General features: G+C 44.6%; 1 protein-coding gene across 1 annotated transcript; it reads right to left on the bottom strand.

The window, feature by feature from the left end:
* Positions 1-1920: 1920 nt before the first annotated feature.
* LOC135805181 (ribosomal protein S6 kinase 2 beta-like) lies at positions 1921-20377 on the bottom strand. Its single transcript, XM_065319183.1, has 25 exons — positions 19847-20377; positions 16869-16943; positions 16533-16643; positions 16069-16150; positions 14781-14861; positions 14464-14543; positions 14083-14189; positions 13824-13947; positions 13355-13414; positions 13119-13189; positions 12730-12818; positions 12055-12119; positions 11862-11961; positions 11550-11629; positions 11216-11245; positions 8197-8250; positions 7976-8053; positions 7734-7778; positions 7528-7575; positions 5257-5415; positions 4752-4990; positions 3948-4065; positions 3714-3770; positions 3042-3119; positions 1921-2849 (listed from the first exon to the last, which is right to left on the bottom strand). The coding sequence occupies exons 1-25, from the start codon at positions 19898-19900 to the stop codon at positions 2733-2735; spliced, it is 2202 nt and encodes a 733-aa protein (XP_065175255.1). The 5' UTR covers positions 19901-20377; the 3' UTR covers positions 1921-2732.
* Positions 20378-20728: the final 351 nt, after the last annotated feature.

A 20728-nucleotide genomic window follows, 5' to 3' on the forward strand; every position in this document is an offset into this window, starting at 1 on the left:
TTCATTTTACCTACAGGGTTTGATGGAGACTACTTCGTCTGGCTGCTGGAAAGATTTTACCTCCTTCATTTAATAGCTAGTGCTAGGCGGATCCATGGAAATTAAGCTGCTTTTCAGCACAAAAAAAGTAGCGTACCAAAAGTACCAATATCAATACTAAAATTAATAGTCTCCAGAGTGTGTCAATGGGTAGTTTCTACTAGTTTGTCATGCCTTGAATTTTCAACCGGGGTCGAGATCCATCCAGGTTGAAATCTGGGAGTAGTACTGTATTGTACTGTCGATTTTGACAGCATGTTACGGCTTCTGTTTATATACTGTATTGTACTACTCCCTGGTCTCAACCAGGGAGCCCTACACATACCGGTATTCCGTGATTTTCTGTCGGTTGCTTTTCTGCTGTATTTTTTACCAGGCGTGGGCAATCCCCTGATTTCTTAGGTGCCAAACAAACAAACAAAAAACAATGAAAAAACACATACCGGTGTCAAGGTTATAATTTTACTCTTGCCGGTATGTGCAGGGCTCTCTGGCTGAGAATAGAAATCGGGCCATGTTCTGTCCCTCCAGGAATCTGCGATTTTACCGCGGAATTCATGTTTTTTTAATATCCCGCAGAATTCACAGTTTTCACCGCAGAATCGTGAAAAATCACGGTTTGGGGGCAATGCGAGCACGCGCTTCATACCGGTATTCATGCACATGCACAGTGCAATGTCCTGTCGCTATTTTGTTGCATTCAAAGTCGAGGGAGTTTTCTTTGTTGCTGTATTGAGCCTATCGTGTGTTTTCGACCACTAAATTTTTTATTGATACTTGTACATAGCATATAGCCATGTCTTTTCGCCGGTGCAGCGCCTTAGAAATACCGCAGAATTCACGCTATCCACCGCATAATGTAGCGATTTGTGCCGCAGAATTTCAACTTTCTGTCCACGGATTCCTGGAGAGACAGCATGTTGCGCAATCATGACACAAGCATAATGTATCTTGATTTCAACTAGTGTTGAAACGAATAATCGAATAATTTAGAATATTCGTGGGGTGAACGAATAATCGAATAGTCGTAGGAATTGTCAGAAATCGGAAAAAAAAAAAAAAAAAAAAAAGCGATCTATGCTCAATGCTGACCCTGCTGATATTTGCATTGCGTAGATCTGCTCGTAGTATTTCTTCTCAATCTCCTCTCCTCCAAGTTTTAATCTCCTACCGGTATCTAGTATTACTTCTCTTCTTTCCATACAAGGGAAACATGGATGTAGTGAATGTGATTTTCGGTCTTTGACCACTTTGTGGTGGGTCTGATCTACTCACCTCCCACCGCTTTAGGAGCTGCATCTGCGCCTTGATCCAAGAGGGTGGTGGCTTTCCTGCGGATGCGGAAAACTCGGCTTCTAGCCGAGTCTCACGCGAACCGTGAACGTTTTTTGAACTTTTTTCTCCATACTGTGCTCTTCTGTCATGTCTGCACCCTGTACTTGCCAGTGCATATACTGGTGGATCTACATGTACATGATTGTACATGTACGTGCATGTGCTGTACCGGTTAACCGGTTATGCACCTCCACAATACAAAATCCGATATTATTATAAATCAGCGAAAAATTTCAAAAAAACTACTTAAAAAGTACTGAAAAAGTGTTGAAAAATTCCATCATGCGTATGATAGAATATAGAATATTCGTTCGATGGAGGGCGAAATTATTCGATAGATTATTCGTTCGAAGAATCCGTGTTCGGTTTAAACACTAATTTCAACCCTCCTCCTCGGCACGCAAATGGGGGGTTACGGGGTCGTCATACCTTACTCTGGACACCCCAATACTAGTAATGCCTGAACATGCTTGCGTGCACACTTACACACATACACTTACACACTTACTTCCTTACACACATACACTTACATGGTACGCATTAGAATGAGTTCTAAATTATTTATATCAGCGAGCAAGCACTGAGGATGGGAAACAGCAAAAAACTGGAGAGCAGAAAACAGCATGCAAATCCACTGCAGAAACACCAGCAGCGGAATGCAAACATCCCAGTAGCGAAGTGTAAAGAAAGGCCTCACCCCGGCCGAAAAATTGCAGTATTAGAATTATTGGCAACAAGCTAGTATCGAGATGGGCCGTTGCCACTTATAGTACAGAATAAACAGCTTTTCTGGCAAATAGAGCTCTACAACACATCAACTGCCAGAGAGTATGGCAAGGATTCTGGGACGGAACATGGCCAAGGAATGAGGGTTCTGGGCAGGACCACAGGACGACTTACACTATTCTTTTTGTCTTCACAGCACGATAGAGCAGAGGAAACGGATATCATACCAATACGGGAGCTTTGCAATGAAACAAAATACTATTACTATACGCGAGTGCATGTGTGTGTTTGTGCATGTGCAGGTGCACATAGTGTGCAAGGTGACGAGACGCGGCCATGCGCCGGTGCTACTGGTACACAGAGGTATACAACTACAGTGTACGTGAACTACATGATGGAGCGCTAGTGTGCGCGTACAGTGCGATACAGCTGTTGTTGGGTTTTTAGGACATGAACGTTAGGCTGGCCTGGACGGAGCTTGACCCGGCGGCGGCCTGCTGGATCAATGTTGTTCTTGTTGTTGCGATTCGTTTCGTTTGGGAGTAGGGCGGCTTGCCAGTATAGCCTAGAGGGGATACGCTATGGCTTGCCGAGGAGGAGATCATAATTATGTCAATAGGGTTCTAATCCATCTACACCTTGATGGGTTTCTGTTTCCGCCGGAGAGCAAGTTTCGACGTGTTGACGCCCTGCAACTCTTTCGATTCCGGTGGCGCCTGGACAGCTTGGAAAGTTGCTTCGGCTTCATGCTGAGGTAAAAACCAAATGCAGCAGCAGAAGAAGAATACAATGACGTTGCATCAACAATGAATGTGACGTGAACACTTGAAATACAACAACAATAATGATGACAACAACAAGTTACAACAACACCAGACGAAGAAGAAAGAAGCAAAAGAAGGAAACAAAAAAGAAGAAGGTAATTAGCTTTGTCCCAATACCTTGATATTGCCACCATGCGCCTTCAGTCGAGTGTCGGGCAAAGTGTCAACTTGCCTCATCCACGGATGGTCAAGAATCTACACAAAACGAAGCAAACACATTGTTACTGAGTATGGCATGCAAACATATCTCATTTCTGTCATTGACTAAATGTACTGTCTAAAACGAAAGTGGATTGAACAGGAGATTATTATGACTGTCCTGGAGCACATCTCCATACCTCATACCGTACTTCCCCACATATAAGCGCATGGGCTTATAAGTGAAAATTTGCTACAAAAACGTTTTTTGCTGTGTGAACATGTTCGGGTAGAAGCCCATGCGCAATGTGCAATAAAAGGTTTGTCTGTGTCCTAAACAACGGTGTTATCACAATGCTCAGCAGTATATTCAGCTCCCGGGTGTTTCACCAATAGCGTTCACATAAAAAGCCCATGCGCGTATGTCCGGACATAAGCACATGCGCTGATATGTGCGGAAGTACGGTACCATAGTGCACACTGCGAGCAGAGAAATGTGGTATACTTGACCAAAATAGTTTGGCAAAAATCTCCCACATCTATTCACATAAATACGAAGGCACAGCCGAAAGCAGAATAAAACTGAACATGTACAAATCATAGCGGACCAGTCGATGGCAAGACAAAACGTAACATCACAATGGTCCTTACCATCTTTGCAAGAGGTCGTTGTCCGGGAACAATGTGCAGCATCGATTTGACCAGGTTCTGAAATATAGGGACACATATAAACGGGGGCGGACAGTTTTAATTAGTGGCAGGTGAAACTTCAATGTCAAACGCTAGGGCTGGTAAGCAGAGGGTGCACGATCAAATGAAGAAAAGCACTGATATTATTATGCCAAATCTGATACCGGTAAGAACAGTCGTGGGCCAGAACCTCACCTTTGCATCATCAGAGACGGTGTCCCAGTTGCCACCGGTAGTTTTCAGGTTATCCTCGACGATCTTAGAGAGGATCTGGTTTGGAGTGTCGTGGTCCTTGGTGCAGAAAGGACTTCGACTGTACCAGTACACACACAAAAAGTACAGGTATTTTGAGTTAGAACTTCGAGCGGTCCATCTGAATAGCAAATGTTGACAGCACACCATATCAAATACGTTTTCGGAACATCGTGTACTTTCATTATATGCAGACGCGGGCGGGTCGTTTCAAATACTTGAAGTAGCTCAACGATCACACAGTGCACAGTATACCAGAGTGTACAATGAAACAAGCAAGTGAAATACTACATGGTTTAATACAGGGCTTCGCAACAGTTGCATCGGCCGTTCAGTGCCAGGGAAGTCAGCCTCCAGAAAGCAAACCTACTTCACTGGGGTGGGTTTACTGGGTGTTAGAGGCCGCCGTGAGCTCCCTTGGGGAACGAACACGGTACTTTACTTTTATTTTTTTAACTTTACTGGACAAGGCACTTAGAGATAGCCTTGCATAAGGATGCTCTGAAACTGTCCAATTATGCATCATTAATTCATTATGCATGTGGTTGTGGCAACGTTAGTGCGAACTTCTAATTATATTGTCTACTTTACGCGGTTGTCTAAATCAGCTATCTGCGCTGCTGTTGGTTGGTCTCCCGCCACTGTTCTCTCTTACGAATGTATGATAGTAATGCTGTCCACAGCATTGAGCTGTACACTAGTTTTGCCATCAACATAGCAAGTGATCAACATCACCCAGGCACTTACCCAGCCAGCATCATGTAGAGCAGCACGCCAAGACTCCAGATATCCGCTGCGGCGTCGTAGCCCTGCTTCTTCAGGACCTCGGGCGCCACAAAGTTGGCCGTGTAGCAGGGTGTCATCAGCAGACCGTTCTCGGCACGCAGCTGCTTGGCAAAGCCAAAGTCAACGATGCGCAGAGATCCGGGAATGCAGCTCTCCTCCGCGTACAGGATATTGCTGGGCTTGAGGTCGCGATGGACAACCTGAACATGACAATAACATCATCAAACATATGGCAGCAGAACGCTAGTGATGTCACTGAAGATATCACAAAGGCACACAATGTCAATAGTACAACACCGTTTACTGATGGAAGTGAATTTTCAAATCACGGACGTGTGGAAGTAGTCAAGTCAATCTTGATTGCACACCCTTGGCTAAGGTGGTGGCTGATTGCAGTTTACAGAGCAATGAGCAGGACCGGAAACTGGCGAGATTGAAGACAAGAATTGAAGTATAGTGCACTTACACCCTGAGTATGCAGAGCGGCGACGGTCTTGCAAAGCACCCGCATTACTTGACAGGCCTCACGTTCGGAGAAGTATTTCTGCCTCACAATTCGATCGAGCAGTTCACCACCGCGAAGCAGCTCCGTTACAAGGTAGACCTTATTGCCGTATTGAAAGACCTGCAGGAACAACACAGCGACACAGGTGCATGCAGACGAGTTCAGTGTGAATGTTCAACAGAATGTGGGAGAGAGAGAGAGAGAGAGAGAGAGAGAGAGAGAGAGAGAGAGAGAGAGAGAGAGAGAGAGAGAGAGAAGAGAGAGAGAGAGAGAGAGAGAGAGAGAGAGAGAGAGAGAGAGAGAGAGAGAGAAAGAGAGAGAGAGGTTGCGAGATTGTTAAAGTAAAATATAAGGAACATTGAAAATATGAGATCATTGCCATTGGTGAGGTGACTGCAGCCTTTGGCCAGCAAAGTCATAATTGTTACAGTAGGCCAGCTATTACATGAACAAGGGAGCTACTGTGCTGCAACATAGAGCGAGGGAGAGTATAATAAAAAAAGTAAAGTTTGCACGTACGAGTTACCACCGGCTATAACAAGCTAGCGAAAAAGACACTGTCTCAGACGCGGTGTGTGCACTACGGCTGGGGTGGGGGTGAGAGGTCTGCTAGAGCCTGTCTGCACAGCTACAGGTGGAATCCTGATAATTCGAACCCCAAAATGCCAGGAAAAAAACTTCGACTGAAGTAATCACCCGGACATTCTAACTATCCAAACATGTACCCACAGCACATTATGAATGTCAAAATACTCGTATTGTCACGCAGGGTCGCACTATGCATCATAGACACAGATTTCGCGGACACTGAAGTGGACAGTAAAGTCTGCTCGTGTACATTGAACCGAATTGTACAGTGTACAGTGAACCTCGAAGTATCAGCACAAATTCTACACATTTGCTATGTATATGACATGGATTCCGTGGGACTTTTAACTTTTAAAAGCCATAATTCGAATTACCGTATTATCTCTAATATAAGCACGGTCCTTTATTTTTTCAATGTGCCTCCGTCCTGTGCTATTAATGGAGACGTTCCTTTAGGCTGTACTCACACTACTTGAAAGTTTGACGCGAATGTCGCGTTCAAAACTAGACAAAGGTACTTGAAAAAGCCTTTCCAAGCACACTGCACTCCAGTGACGACTTGAAACATTTTTGTCAGCAAATTACCATGGAGAAACATGATTGTCATGTGGTAGTTTTGCAAATCCCGAGGCTGCGTTGCTTCAATTTTTTTGCGCTCGATATTATTTGAATTTTTCAGTTCATGAGAAAAATAGAAACAGTTATATCTTGCTTGGATCGTGGAGTTCATTCGCCATGCCTCGCGAAGAAGTAGCACATCGTCGACGGATGAAGAGGTTTCTCTCCACAGCTCGATGAGCTTCTTCTCCAAGTCGTCAGAAAACACTACGCGAGGCATGATGTCGGTACAAAAGAAATGCGACAGAAACGGCAATCAAAACAACGGGAAGCTACTGGAAGAAAGAAGACGGAAAATACTCGGAAAAAACACCACAGAATTCAGAAATGACAGGCAAAAAAAGGAAACCACAAGTATATGTACAGGAGCAGTACGACCACGAGGAAACAAAGCATGAAAAATATTCTGGAGCCTTTCAACGTACATTAGTACTCCGGCCTCCTGACCTCACACAGCTTTCCAAACGGCTTGAAAGCAAAAAAACCTCGTAGAAGAGGGTTCCGTTTCCGTTTCCGCTGAAACCTTTCAAGCAGCTTTCAAGGGCTTTTTTCATTTTCGCAACCGTCACCGTGGCAACATTCACACGTAAGTCACTTGTATGCGGTTTTTCAAGTAGTGTGAGTACAGCCTTATTATTTCAACCTCATTTCAGAGGCATGTTGCCATGCCAAATTCATGTCAGACACACACATTTCAGGGTTTTTTTCGCCGGTACAGATAATGAATTTACAGTGTGCTTATAATGGAGACGGAGCACTTTATTTTTCGAATGCCGCCCAAGGTGTTCTATTATTGGAGACGTGCTATTTTTGGAGACTGTGCTTATATTAGAGATAATACGGTATCAGGATTCCACCCGTACTCAGGTAATTATGAAAGGCATCACACTGAAAAATCTTACTCTCTGTATTATTTGAACTTATAGGAGGCAAAAGAATTATCTACAACATTATCTACATGTACTGTAACAGTAATACAGTAACAGTAATACAGCAACGAAACAGGACATAACACACCACACTTACATCACGGACTTGCAAAACATTCGGCAGCTTGCCATACCGGGCCAGGATCTAACCAAGAACAGAAAAAAACACAGGAAACCTCAACACGTTGAAGAAAATTTATTGATGAAGACACAAAGCAATACAAACAAACTCAATGCCCTATCCTGTACAGGCTTCACAACACTCAACAAGTGAGAACGGCCCAGCAATGGAGGCAGCATTACCTCCACCTCCTCATCATTGTACGAAGAAGCAGTCTTGGTGATGATCTGAAAAGAAAAGAAACACAGAAGAGGATCACAGATGTAAAAACAGCACAAGTACAAGCAGAGCCTTTTGCCAGGTGGTACAATTTTGAACAACTCAGAAGATAGGCAATTTATTGGGTATTCTCCATCCATAAGTGATGAAGCCTAGGGCAGACTGCATACAAATAGGAACTCAACAGTGCATGACTGGCTCCTACCTTGACAGCACATTCTTCTTTGGTCTCCCTGTTGATACATTTGTGCACCACAGAGTACGATCCAATGCCAAGCTTCTCCTGGAAAAACAAACAAAGCAAGATGAAGCAGCAACACATTAAATTCTCAAGCCGGACGGCACCATTGGACAGTCTCAGTTGGTGTGAAACAGAGAACATTTAGGAAGCATGGTGCCGGAACAAAGCCGCGGGTAGACGCTCACCTCAGTAAGTGTATACTTGAGAAGAAAGTGATTGACACCTGTCGGTGCTGGTGCCTGAAAGAAGAAGGAAAGAGAAACGGAGTGGATCAACATTCATTTTGCAGATCGCTTTCACGCATCGTGTACATGCCCAGTGCAGCCATAGAAGATGACCGTGGTACACGACATATTACTAGACGGGCAGCAAGTTAAGTCGGTTAAAAATTTAGTCCATGGACCATAAATCGTATTAGAACGAGGTCAATCCTGTTGCCTAGGAGCTGACCAATCAGCGACTTTCCCACCGAAGGCTTTATGAGAGTCTAAAGCCCGCTCAATAGTAATATTACCACAGTACTGTCGGGTGCCGAAGAACTGGGGGGGGGGGTCAGGGTTCTAGCCCGTTCTTATTTCTAGCGAACACAGCGGTTTCGTTCTTATTCGATGGCACAACCTTACATGTCCATTTAGCAGGGTTACACGTCTGAGTGTACATCATAGTGTACATTACGGTTTCCGTTCTTTTTAAAATATCTGCAAAAATCCAGCCTAGACCGTTCTAAAAAATTGGTGAACAATTGTACCGTAATACGGTAAAAAGATCAAGATTATGCTAAGTATGTACCACGTGCGTACAAAATTAGAATATGTACAAAATATAGTACATAGTACACTCAAACGTCTCTTATCCGGACGCCTCAGATACGGGCACGTCTCTCTACCGGGCACCTTCAGCTTGAGATTCTATGGCAAAGTTGCTTCGATTTAGGGTTTTTGAACTTTTTCCGTATGCGCAAGTGTTCATTGGTCACTGTCAACCTGTGTAATCCACACATTTCCATCAGTGGATTCTTGTTTATCCTGAACACGAGCAATAGCTGCCAAAGAAACTTCATCAAAAAGATGATATGATACATGATTAGATGAGCTGCCCTGAGATACGGGCAGATCTGAGATACGGGCAGTGCCCGGTCCCAAGGCGCCCGGATAAGAGACGTTCGAGTGTACACAGTTCAACGTACGCATAATAGAACATTCTATAATGTAGGCTGCTTTCTTCTACAGATTATATTTATAGGGAAGAGAGGATGAACTCTCTATCATTTAGAGTGTTTAAAGAACAATGGCAGAGCCCAACCCCCAAAGATTCCGATCTGTAAGTGAAGAGGATCTGACGGAAGTTCTGGATTCCAGAGTTCCTGCCAAACCAAGGAAGCAAATCAATGTTGGCTTTCTGTTTTCAATACGTTTAACAAGAAGCAACCACGTTCAACAAAAATTGAGAAGGGTTCAAGGTCTGAGCTGAATACTTTCCTGTGCAAACTTTACGTTGCTGCTAAACGACAAGATGGTGGTTCATATCAACGTTCAAGCTATCTACGCTTTAGGCCGGCTCTATGCCGACACGTGGTTGAAAAGCGGAAATGGAATATCATCAGCGATCCTGAATTTGCCCGTTCCAACAACTGCTTGGATGGAGTTCTCAAGAAACTGAAGCGAGAAGGAGAACTACGACCAGTCAACCACAAGGACTATATCACCTGAGACAATGACTTCAAGAAGTTGAAGGACACGATACAAAGAGCCGGAGGTTCTTGTAATGGAGGTGTGGTTCTATATTACATATCACTTTGCACTCCGTGGAAGAGAAATCCAAAGACAGGTGAAGAAAACCAGCCTGGTTCTCAAGAAGGACGACAACGGAGATGAATATTTCCTTCTCAACGTTGAGCTTACCAGCAAAAACCATCCTGGTGGTATCGCTGACAGACATGAACCGCCGGCCACAGGAAGAATACAGGACCGAGATCAAGTCTTCAGTGTCAAGTATCTACTGTCACGCCTTCATCCTCAGCAAGAAGCGTTATTTCAAAAGCCAAAACCGAACCTGAGGAAAGGGGAGCAGATATGGCTTGAGAACATTCCCTCGGGCAAAAACTCCCTCGCTCAGATAATGCCCAAAATGTCTAAAGTGTGTGGTTTGTCCAAGATGTACACGAACCATTCTGTACAAGCTACTACTGCCCACCGTCTCTCAGCAGCAGGAGCTACAGATCGACACATCATGCAGGTAACAGGACACCGGAATGCCATGAGCCTGGCAAGCTACAGCAAGTCAACTGATGAACAACAGAGAAATATGACAGCTGTTTTAGATGCACCTTCATCTCAATCATCGGAAAGACGACAAGCAAATTCAGTATTAAGGGAATCAGTTGAAAGGTCAAGTTCAGCTGATCAAAACTGTCAAGAATCATCCACCTCGCGTCAAAAGGAATCTCAAGACAACATCACATCTACAACAAGCCCTGCGCAATCTCAATCTTCACGAACCAACTCGCCAATTAGACCCTACCGAAGTATATTCCATCGTCAAATTCATGTCCGCCTGTCAATCCGTCACCCGCACAAGCGTGTCTTCAACAGAATACTTCGAAAAAAGTATGTTCAACGTCTGTCCTTGATCCTCCGTCTCCAATGCAGCCACCGCCATCTTCAAATCGCAGAACCTCCTTCAGAAGTTAATGTTGCCTGTCTAAGACCAGCTCCAAGCTTTTTAATCCTCAACACCAACAGCAAAGAATTTATAATGCTCTTCAAACTGTTCCATAACACACAACAAGAGCTTCGGTTGTTGTAGCTTGACTCTGGTCAAGGCTACGAGTAAGATCATTTCAAACATTCTTTGATTCTGTCCTCATAAAGAGAAGTTGTTGGAAAAGGGAAAATGTAGTCGTTGGGAAAGTCGCTGATTGGTCAGCTCCTAGGCAACAGGATTGACCTCGCTCTAAAAATAGTTAATGCATGGCAGGGAGGGCCCTATGGCTTGTTAGTGCCCTCCAGGGTAGCCCTTGGGCCTACGGCCCTCTGACTACCCTGGAGGGCACTGACAAGCCATAGGGCCCTCCCTGCCCATGCACTAACCTATAATTCAGACGATGGGCAAATCGACGGGAGCCCGGCACTTAGTTTAGTCTGAAAACTACTAGTACTTGGACAAAAAAGACGAATATAGAACATGTACACACAACGGGCTTACCGGTGTCAGGCCAGACTCGTGCACAACTTCCTGCATGGGGCAAGCCAAAAAAGTAGGTCAGGTCAGCAAAAAATAACACAAACATGCACACACACACACACACACACACATAAGAGGCACAACCTACCAAGCAGCATCTATTGTACACTAATTACAATCATGCCAGTGTCGTACTTGGAAAAGTCAAGTACAATATTTCGGACCAGATGAAAAACCCATTGAAAGAGGACAACTGTCATTACTCCGGAATTCAATCCTGTCCGAAACCCCACGGACGAACAAAGCGAAAGCACCGAAAAATATTTAGTTGCCAAAAATCCCACGCATGCCTTACCGCGTTTAAATCGGCTGCCACAAAGCTGAAGCCCTTGAATATCTGGTGCGTGTTTGCACTTTCGGGTGCACCTGGTGAGTCTAACAAGAGTAAACACAAGTAGCACAGAAGCAGACAAAGCTTGATGAAGACAAGAACTAAATGCTTCGACACCAAAAACTTTACTTGAACAACATCGACAATGTCCAAGAACAAGTTTGCACAAACATGAACTTACTGCTAGTTCCTAAGAAAAACTCCAAACAATAGACAATGCAGGAGTGTGCCCACAGCTATGGGACACTGCGAACAGAGAATTCTGAGAAGACTCACCAACTGGTGCCTGGGAGGTGAACTCAGGATCAAAATTGACAGTGAATTCTCTGCTTACAGCAGGCCTGAACGGAGGCTCGACTTCTCGCTTGAATAGCCGCTGGAGAGACACACACAACAATAGCCATGAACACATACTGGTATCTCATCATGCACAAGGGAAAGAGGTTAGGAGACCCAAACAAGTACGTACGTCCCAGTTGATCTTCCTGAAGAAGGAATGGCGTTTCAAAAGCGTGAAGCCGTTCGGACCAGTTCCTGAGAGGAGAAAAGTTCAAAGAAACAGGGATACAAATCAGGCCGATAGAGGCTAGATCATAAAATTAATACTTTTAAAAATACACTAAGTAACCATGCATATGAACCAATACATATGTATGTTACAATGTGGCAATATTGGCCGGTAGCCAACATGATAAAGCTGCAGATTTTGTTTTCTATAGGGCTTGAGAGTAAAGCCGTCAACTAAAGACTTCTGGGTCAAATTGGATCACAGTGAAGCACCGAGGGTAGGCCCCATGCGCTGGATACAGACGCGAGTTTCTGTACCAGGAGTGGCATGAGCTCAGGAGACTGTCTCCGTCAAGCAGTGCTCGCAAGTATGCCATCGCCATCCTCATGAAGCATATGAGAGTTTCCTGGAAGGCTCAATCATGATGCTATCGAAGCGACCGTCAGCACGTTACTCAGGTAGAGTGTGTGTGTGTGTTTCGTAGTTTGCTTCAAACAGAAGATGGTATAAAAAGTGAGGAGTATTGTAACGCTAGCCATCTGACAATATGGGAAGGGCTATACACAAAGTCCTGAAAGAGAACACCCGAAGACTTATAAAGCACGCGATACACCCCAAAAAAATTCAACAACTTACCGAGACGGTTAGCCGGGTTCCTCTTGAATAATGCCCGCAATAAGCTCTGAGCTTCAGGACTGAGGAACTGGGGCATGGCGAGCTTGGCTCTACACGTGATTGAAAAATGAAAACGAGACTACTATTATTAACACAACGTGCACTTGAAGACAGAAAGCAGCAGTAAATAAGAGCAGCGGGAGTTGGAACCGGTCATTACAGTTGTTTTGAAAGCGGTACAACTGGTCCATACATTGGTTTTGAAAGTTGCATTGGTTTTGGACTACAGAGCTGATTGGTCTCTGCACTGTACCATGTAGATCTAAATTGCAGCAATACCTGCACAATGCAGTCAGAGAAACATCCCAAGGCTGTACTTCAGTAAATGTACATGTACTACCTGTACTTACTTCAGGATCAAGGTCATGGTTGTCTTTCTGTTGCCGGATTGGAATGGTAATGTGCCAGTCAACATTTCAAACTGGGTTGAGCAGAGAATCGAGAAAAGACAGGAACAAAGCATGAATTCGCAAGTCACCATTGCTATTGGTATGCTGACAATTGTCGGTAGGGCATGGGAAATGAAAAAACCAGTAACTGATCCAGGACCATTGAGACGCATCCCTAATAAGTGAGACCGGCTTACCATCAGGACACCAAACGACCACCAGTCAGCGGTGTGGTCATGACCACGACGATTCACAACCTGCAGAGAAGAGAACCGTTGTTGTACACATAGCGAACAGCACGGGTTAGCAAAAAGAAATATTCACTGGCTTGAGGGAAAGACACAAACGGGAAAAGTCTGAAGAAAAATGTTACTGTCACCACCAGGACTCGAACCAGGGACCCTCGCTTGTAGCTAGCGATGCTCTAACCACTGAGCTATGGTGTAGTTGTCATCAAAAAAGAAATAGCATGGATCCGTGAACCGGCCAGGTCAAGAACTGCCTTTTCCGATTCTGTGCCAGGAGCTGAACCCCCCAAAATCTACCACATCCATGTTCCTCTTGTGCCCGGTCGCAAGTGCAATGAAGACCTAAGTACTCATACGTGTACTAGTAATATGCCCTGTCAATCTTATCAGTAATGATAAATGACCAGCACAAACTTACTTCGGGTGCCATGTACTCCACCGTTCCACAGAACGAGTAGGCCTTATCATCCTGCATGTCCGAGGATTCTTTACATAGTCCAAAGTCGGTGACGCGAATGTGCCCCTCAGAGTCAAGCAGCACACTGCGAATGCAAAGACACCCAACAAAACAACAAAGGTTTGAAACAACAACAACAACAACAGCATAAGCACCGTGCAGACACAACATCAGAAAAAGGCCACTGACCTCCAAGAATAGCTTTTCTGCAAGAACTTACTTTTCAGGTTTCAAGTCGCGATAGATGATGCCGAGTGAGTGGAGATGGTTGAGTGCCAGAGCAAGCTCAGCTAGGTAAAAGGTGACATCATCCTCCGTGAACATCACCTGTACAGGGAACACAAATGACACATGCCGGCGATAAGGGAATCAAACACCAGCTAACAGCAGGGCAATGAAAACATGAACACATCTCTACAGGGATCAGTCCCAACTACAATACAGAACATGTATACATCCAGTTCCAGCCAACAGGTTCTCTACAAACCCAGACTGCAAGCAATTATTGGCAAAAAAAGCAAGGGATTGAATATACAGTAACACCATGCAGTGGCCGGGTGTAGGCACAGCGACTGGGGTATTGAGTTGCTCGTGTGCTTACTTCACGGTTGAGACGATTGAAAAGATCACCGCCCCGCAGGAACTCCAGGATCAAGTAGACCTTGTCACTGGTCTGGAAAGCTACAAAATACACACACACAAATCGAAATGGCAGGTGATGGACATAATTATTGGCAGGGACACGGAAAGGACAAAATCAAGCCATAAAGTTGGCTGGAACAGACCACTGTTGGATAATCACAAGACAGATAGGCACCAGAAAAACTATGCTCTAATTCATGAGTTTGTATAGGAACCACTGGTTCCTCATTGCTTCACCATTCCATTTTGCTCATTCCGCTAAGACTAGTATCTTACCGTAACGAAGTTGGACAACGAAAGGATGGTCAATGTCCTTCAGAATGTTACGTTCCATCTTTGTGCGATATCGATCACGAACTGCAATTCGACAAGAAACCAACACCACAGAAGAAGAGAGATCACCAAAATGTCAGCGAATGCAGTGAACACCTCAAATCGTGAATGGAATCATCAGAAATATAATCAGTCTGTTCAGAAAGCACAGTACCATTCTGCCACGCACACAGCAGTACTGTAAGGTAGGTAGAACACGATTGAAGCGAGCTCTGGCAGCTTTTAAAAGAGAGTGCTCCATACACAGCGGTGCAGAGTCATACATGCACATGCATACGGAGAAGGGCAAACACTGTACTGGCCGTGACTCGGAGTTAAAAGGATAAAGCAATCATCCAATAAGTGCGTACTATGCAATCCAGTAGCAACAGCCATTTACAGGAGAAAATAAGGGTGCTGGTGTACTACGAAGCAGATGCAGAGTCAGGCCCGTAGCAGCCCCATTGTGGTTGGTCCGGCAAGATCCGACCTTGATGCCCCCCCCCCCCCAGCCCACACTCCTACATATGCCGGTACATGTACATGTACAAAGTGTAAATGATTGTACGTGTATGTACAGTTGTATGTAATTGTGACCATGCAGAGTGACATAGGGCGAGAAAAGGAAGAAGGATGTTCTGCATGAGTCAGGAAAAAGGGCATCAGCATGTTGTGTCCGTCCAAACAGAACTTGTTGAAGCCTATGAAGGCATAGCAACAGTATCTAAACGCATGTGATAACTCTGAAGAACCAAAAATGGACCTTTGGTCCCTTGGGGGAGGAGAAAGGACATTACAATGGAGGAATGGCAGGAGGTCATAAAACACAGGACAACACCCACATAGATCTATGTACATGGTATTCGCAACAACATGTACATGACATGTACTTGAGGACTACTAGAGTTCAAACTTCAAAGTATATACTTGCTATTACCATGTACTACCTCTACTTATATTATACCTCACTACGGCTCTACTTATTGCACACATCATGGGTGGACATCTTGCTGAGCTGCTTATATGTGTGAGCTCCTTCTTTTTTTTTCTTTTTTTTTGCCAAACATTGGTCTGGCAGCTGCCGGACCGCCTGCTACGGCCCTGAGAGTTGAAGCCACAAACTGGATGCTGACCCGGCCTTTCACCAACAAAGCGCGGGTAAGATGCTCCAAAAAACGTTAAAGGGTGGCAGCGCTAACCGGAGTACAATGAGTAAGAAAAAGAGGGGGGGGGGGCTATCTAAATGCCTTACCTTTGAGCGTGGCCTTCCGTAACACCTTCATAGCATACAGTTTTCCACCATCTGCGCCTTTCTTCTTGCGAACCAGGAAAACCTAACGATGAGACAGGCAAAGAAGACGCTGCATATATTAGCTGAAGTGAAATAACCCCGAAAGTATAGCGTAGTAATGTAATCACTGTGATGTCACAAACTACAGCATCAGACAGCTAGACACTGACACAGCTGAAACATTGAAGCAAGCACCTTCCATTGCACAGAGATCCATCTCTGCCAAGCAGTCAAGCTTGAATATCAAACTCCTACTAGAATACGTACCGGCCTGGTACACCCGGTGGTGAGCCCTTTGGTGTGCGTGCCTGCATACACTGCTCTAACAGACCCACTTCAAACCTTCTGCTGGGAAAACAGCTCGAACGTGTCACTCTATTCCAGCGAAAAAGATGCTATACCAATGGGAAATGGCAGTTACTTACCTTGCCAAAAGAGCCCTGGCCTAGGACCTTGAGCAATTCAAAATCATCTGTAGTGACATTGTCGCCATGTTCTTGCACAAGCTTGGCGACACTCAAGTCATGCTCCTTTTCCTGAAGTGACCAAGGAGGGGAGAGTAGAAACCAAACCACGGGCATGCACTACTTGTACTAGCGCACTTTGAAAGAAAACAATATTCAGGTATTCTAACAAATCCCATATTCGGTGATGGCATGAACTGGCGTAAGCAAATGCAATTCAAAAAGGACTGATCCAGATACAATTGCATGTACGAGTACACAGCTGCCGATGCAGCAGTAAGCACCCAGGCTACCAACCTTAGTCGGCGTGTGTTCATCTTTGAACTCCTCCTCAGCCGCAACCAAATCCGCGGGGATCACAGTTGGATGGTCCTGTGCCAACATGAGAATGATTCAAGACACAGACATATATCACATAATTATAGCATACATATAATATAATATCTGGCCACAGCCACGACCAGTCGGGACATGCCACTCAAAAGAGTGCAGATCGATGTGCATGGCAACATAATTATACTTTGACTATGCAGCGCAGGCGTCGTGGAGCAATGGCATCAGCAGGGCCAGGACGCACGCTGTCAATTTCCAGACGCAAGACTCGTCAACGCTTACAAGAGATATAGTAAAATAAAAGACTGTACTAAATTACCTCTATGCGTCACGTGATGACCTGTTGTAGTACCGGCCTGTACTTCAAAGTTAAAAAATAAATTTAAAAACAAGCTCCAGGCTCTTTGCAAGGTACATTCTAAAGTATTTTCATTGCCTTCTATGCAGGTGGATGCAGGCAAATACCGTAATCTTCGTGTATAAGAGCAGGTGCTTACGGCCATAGAAGCCGGGGTTCAAACCGTGCTTCTATTCAAAACATGCTTCTACATGTCAACATCTTCAGTCTACACTGTACAGTGTACATTGTCACACATGTAGTGTGCAAGTACATGTGCTTCTATTCAAACCATGCTTCTGTGTCATGGCACGCTTTGGAAATTCAGCTTCTATTAGAGTCATGCTTTTATACGCGACATTACAGTACAACATACTTTTTTACATGAAGAGCAGGCAATGTAAACTACTTGTGGAAACTTCACAACGTTGTTTGCAAAGAGCCTTAGCTTGCTTCATTACTTAGTCTGATTGGTCATTTGTTTCCAAAACTATTCAAAAAGTTTATAGGGACAACTTTTCGGTTTGCTTCATCCCACCATTGTGTACCTGTGTTTGTCCTGTGAAAGTGTTAACTGTGCAGCTAACTAATAATTATTCTGTTTGTTAGAGACAATACCCATAATGTGTCGTCCGTGTGTAAGTCAACCAAAAAAGTACTGTATAAGCAGAAATATTCGTCTTTTTCGTCCAAGGAGCATTTGGACTAAATTAAATGCCGGACTAATGTCGATTTGTCCAGTTTTTCAATAGGGCTTGAAAGTGATGACGTCAAAAACGGCCAGGGAGTAGTAAGTTCACATCAGATTTCTAGTTTGGATCACTCTAAGGTGTGACTTTGCTATTGCCTCAGTGTGTGGGTGCATAGCAACCCAACTCCCAAGCATGTGGCATGCAGATGTGACTTTTTCGCCACCAGTTGTCACCCCACCCCCATTAGCCAACCCAGTCAGTTTCACTGGCTATATCACCTTGTTGTGAGTAAGACCGCTTGAAATGTGCTTGGATCCATACAAAAACTGAATCAAAGTGGATCCAGTTTTTGAATTTTTGAAATTGTTGCTATGCTGTGATGTAGCGCTTTCAAGCCCTGTACACTCTTATGATCCATGGACGAAATTTACAACCGGACGAACTCCCTTTCTTTGGAGGTTGGACGAAATTATTGACCGACGAAATGTTCTACCTGTGCAGTATGCAGCAGCACATGGTAAAGTACTAACACAGGACAATCACACATAATTCACAGGCTGTGCAACAAATCTCCACTGAGCAGTCTGCCATGGAACAGACTTGGTGATACTATTGATGCTGTAAATAACTAATACTGTGACTTACTGTGAATGTGTGATACCACATGACTTTTGTAATGTACCAACAGCTGACTGCTTGTACAATGTAGATGCATGTGCTTGACAAATTACACTGTGTGACACTGTACTGATAAGTGATACCACACTGCTTTACAGCTAGCATGTCTGCCAGTATGGTATGGTGCGTGGAGCACGCTTGACACAATCAGTGTCACTACAACTTAGTACAAGTACAACTGACTGTACAAGTCCACCAACTGTGACAGTGAACAACATGTTACATAGGGATTCATCACACCACATGCACACTCACTACACAGTAAAAAAAATAACAATCATGCACAGTTGGATCTTCATTGTACTCGTGGGGGCCGGCAGGCGGCCTATGGCCAAGATGATTGTAGTTCACAAGTCAAGCGAATCACTCCTGAACAATTACATAATTATCAATTACCATGCCATAGACACATCGGATTTTCTCCGATTATTCTGCAATATTAGTTTTTCGCTTGGATCAGCGCAAAAGTCAGAACTAATTATTGGCATGGCGGCTTATAGATGCTGCTTTCTTTCGGCTTGAGGAACACGACTGAAGCCAGTAGGGCAAACCTCTTCTACCCACTTAGCTTTTTCGAGTGTGGCGCATACTATTGCGAGAACTGGAGTACATGGTTGTACAGGAGCTGCGGCGCCGTCATGTTTCCCTGGCAAAATAAAAATTATTCCTGAGCAGCTAGCGCAGTGTTACAAGATGTCGTGTGGTGAATATTTGGAAGATCACTACAACATGGCACTCGTTCCATTCGTTCTCTCCAGAAGCCATACACACACGGAAACAACAATGAAAAATGTATGTCAAAACCCACGAATGAAGAAGTGTCAACAGGTAGCGTATACGATTACATTTCAAGTTTTTTTTAATTCTGTTTTGAGTGCTTCTATCCGTGATCGCCCGGATCTTTGCTTCAGAGAGGGGTATACTGAAGAGAATCGCCCAGCCACACTGCATACACTAGCGGAATGCAAGGAAGTCCTACCATTCAAACACTTCCCAGAAGGGGATTCAAATTTTAGAATCAGAACTGCAAAGAAAAACCAAAACTGGCAAAAGTAACTGACGCGCGAAACGTACTACTCAACTAGTTGAACATCACAAAAGGCAGGAGAGCCCGGGACCATACTTTCAAAACAGAAATGAACTTGAATGCCAAATGTTGGTGACTTTTGGTACGAAAAAGCCTTCATCTTTCAAATATAGAGGACTCATCTCAAATGCAGACACAATCGCCTCACCTTTGGTTTACTGCCATCCTCGGGTCCCCAAACATTAGTTTTCGCAAGAGGCATGGCTGATAGTGGCGTTGGGACTGTGGATCAATCCAGGAAAAAACACCCTGTCGGTCTCTGTGTCTCTCTCTCTCCACCACACTCCCTCCAAGTCTACTGCTCCTGCCCGAGCTCTTCTGCAAAGAAAAAAATCTCCAGCCAAGCCACACGCGACCTGAGTGTATCGTCACTGCGTGGCAATGACATGCAGGCTTTGCAGCGGACGTGGGTGACAACTGACAAGCCACCTAGCACCTCTTGAGTTGAGTGCCACCCCCACACTTTCACCAGCACTGTGACTGTGTGAACCACCACAGAATGATGTACAGACTACACACGTACACAGCAGGCCAGGCCGGTCGAAAGGAAACACTCCGAAACCTCTGGGCACCAGAAAAATAATAACGATGAAGATTGAATACCCTTGATAACGGTATACCAGGCCCAAGGGATTATTACTACTTGGCGCTGAATGTGGCAATTTGAATCAAACCCTCAGAATGCGTACGGCGTCAACATGTACTACTGTACTAGGATTATAACGACAAGCTGACGAGAACTATTTCCCACCAATAAACTGCAGTAGGTTTCCTCAGAATCCTCACACTTCTGCACGTCTGTGCACTGTCAGTGGTCTACCTGGGTCACTCATTTTCAATGATCGTCACAGTGTTGTTTTTAGCTATTCTTCTCTGACCTGTGTACCTGCTACCTGACTACATAATCACCCCTCCGCTGTACTTTTAACCTTTTGCACCCCGAGCTCGTTTTGTAGCATGCCCTGCTTTCCCAAGCCCGAGCTCGGGTAGAGCTAGAAGTACAGAACTTCAGAAGGCGAGTCGATCCGAG

Source organism: Sycon ciliatum, chromosome 1 (assembly GCF_964019385.1).
Source record: "Sycon ciliatum chromosome 1, ocSycCili1.1, whole genome shotgun sequence".
NCBI lineage: Eukaryota > Metazoa > Porifera > Calcarea > Leucosolenida > Sycettidae > Sycon > Sycon ciliatum.

Coding starts and splice junctions, on each gene's coding strand:
- LOC135805181 (XM_065319183.1), bottom strand. CDS start 19,900: ATGCCTCTTGCGAAAACTAATGTTTGGGGACCCGAGGATGGCAGTAAA. Junction 16,944..19,846: donor AGGATGGCAGTAAACCAAAG/GTGAGGCGATTG, acceptor ATGTTGGCACAG/GACCATCCAACTGTGATCCC. Junction 13,415..13,823: donor TGGAGTACATGGCACCCGAA/GTAAGTTTGTGC, acceptor TCTTCTCTGCAG/GTTGTGAATCGTCGTGGTCA.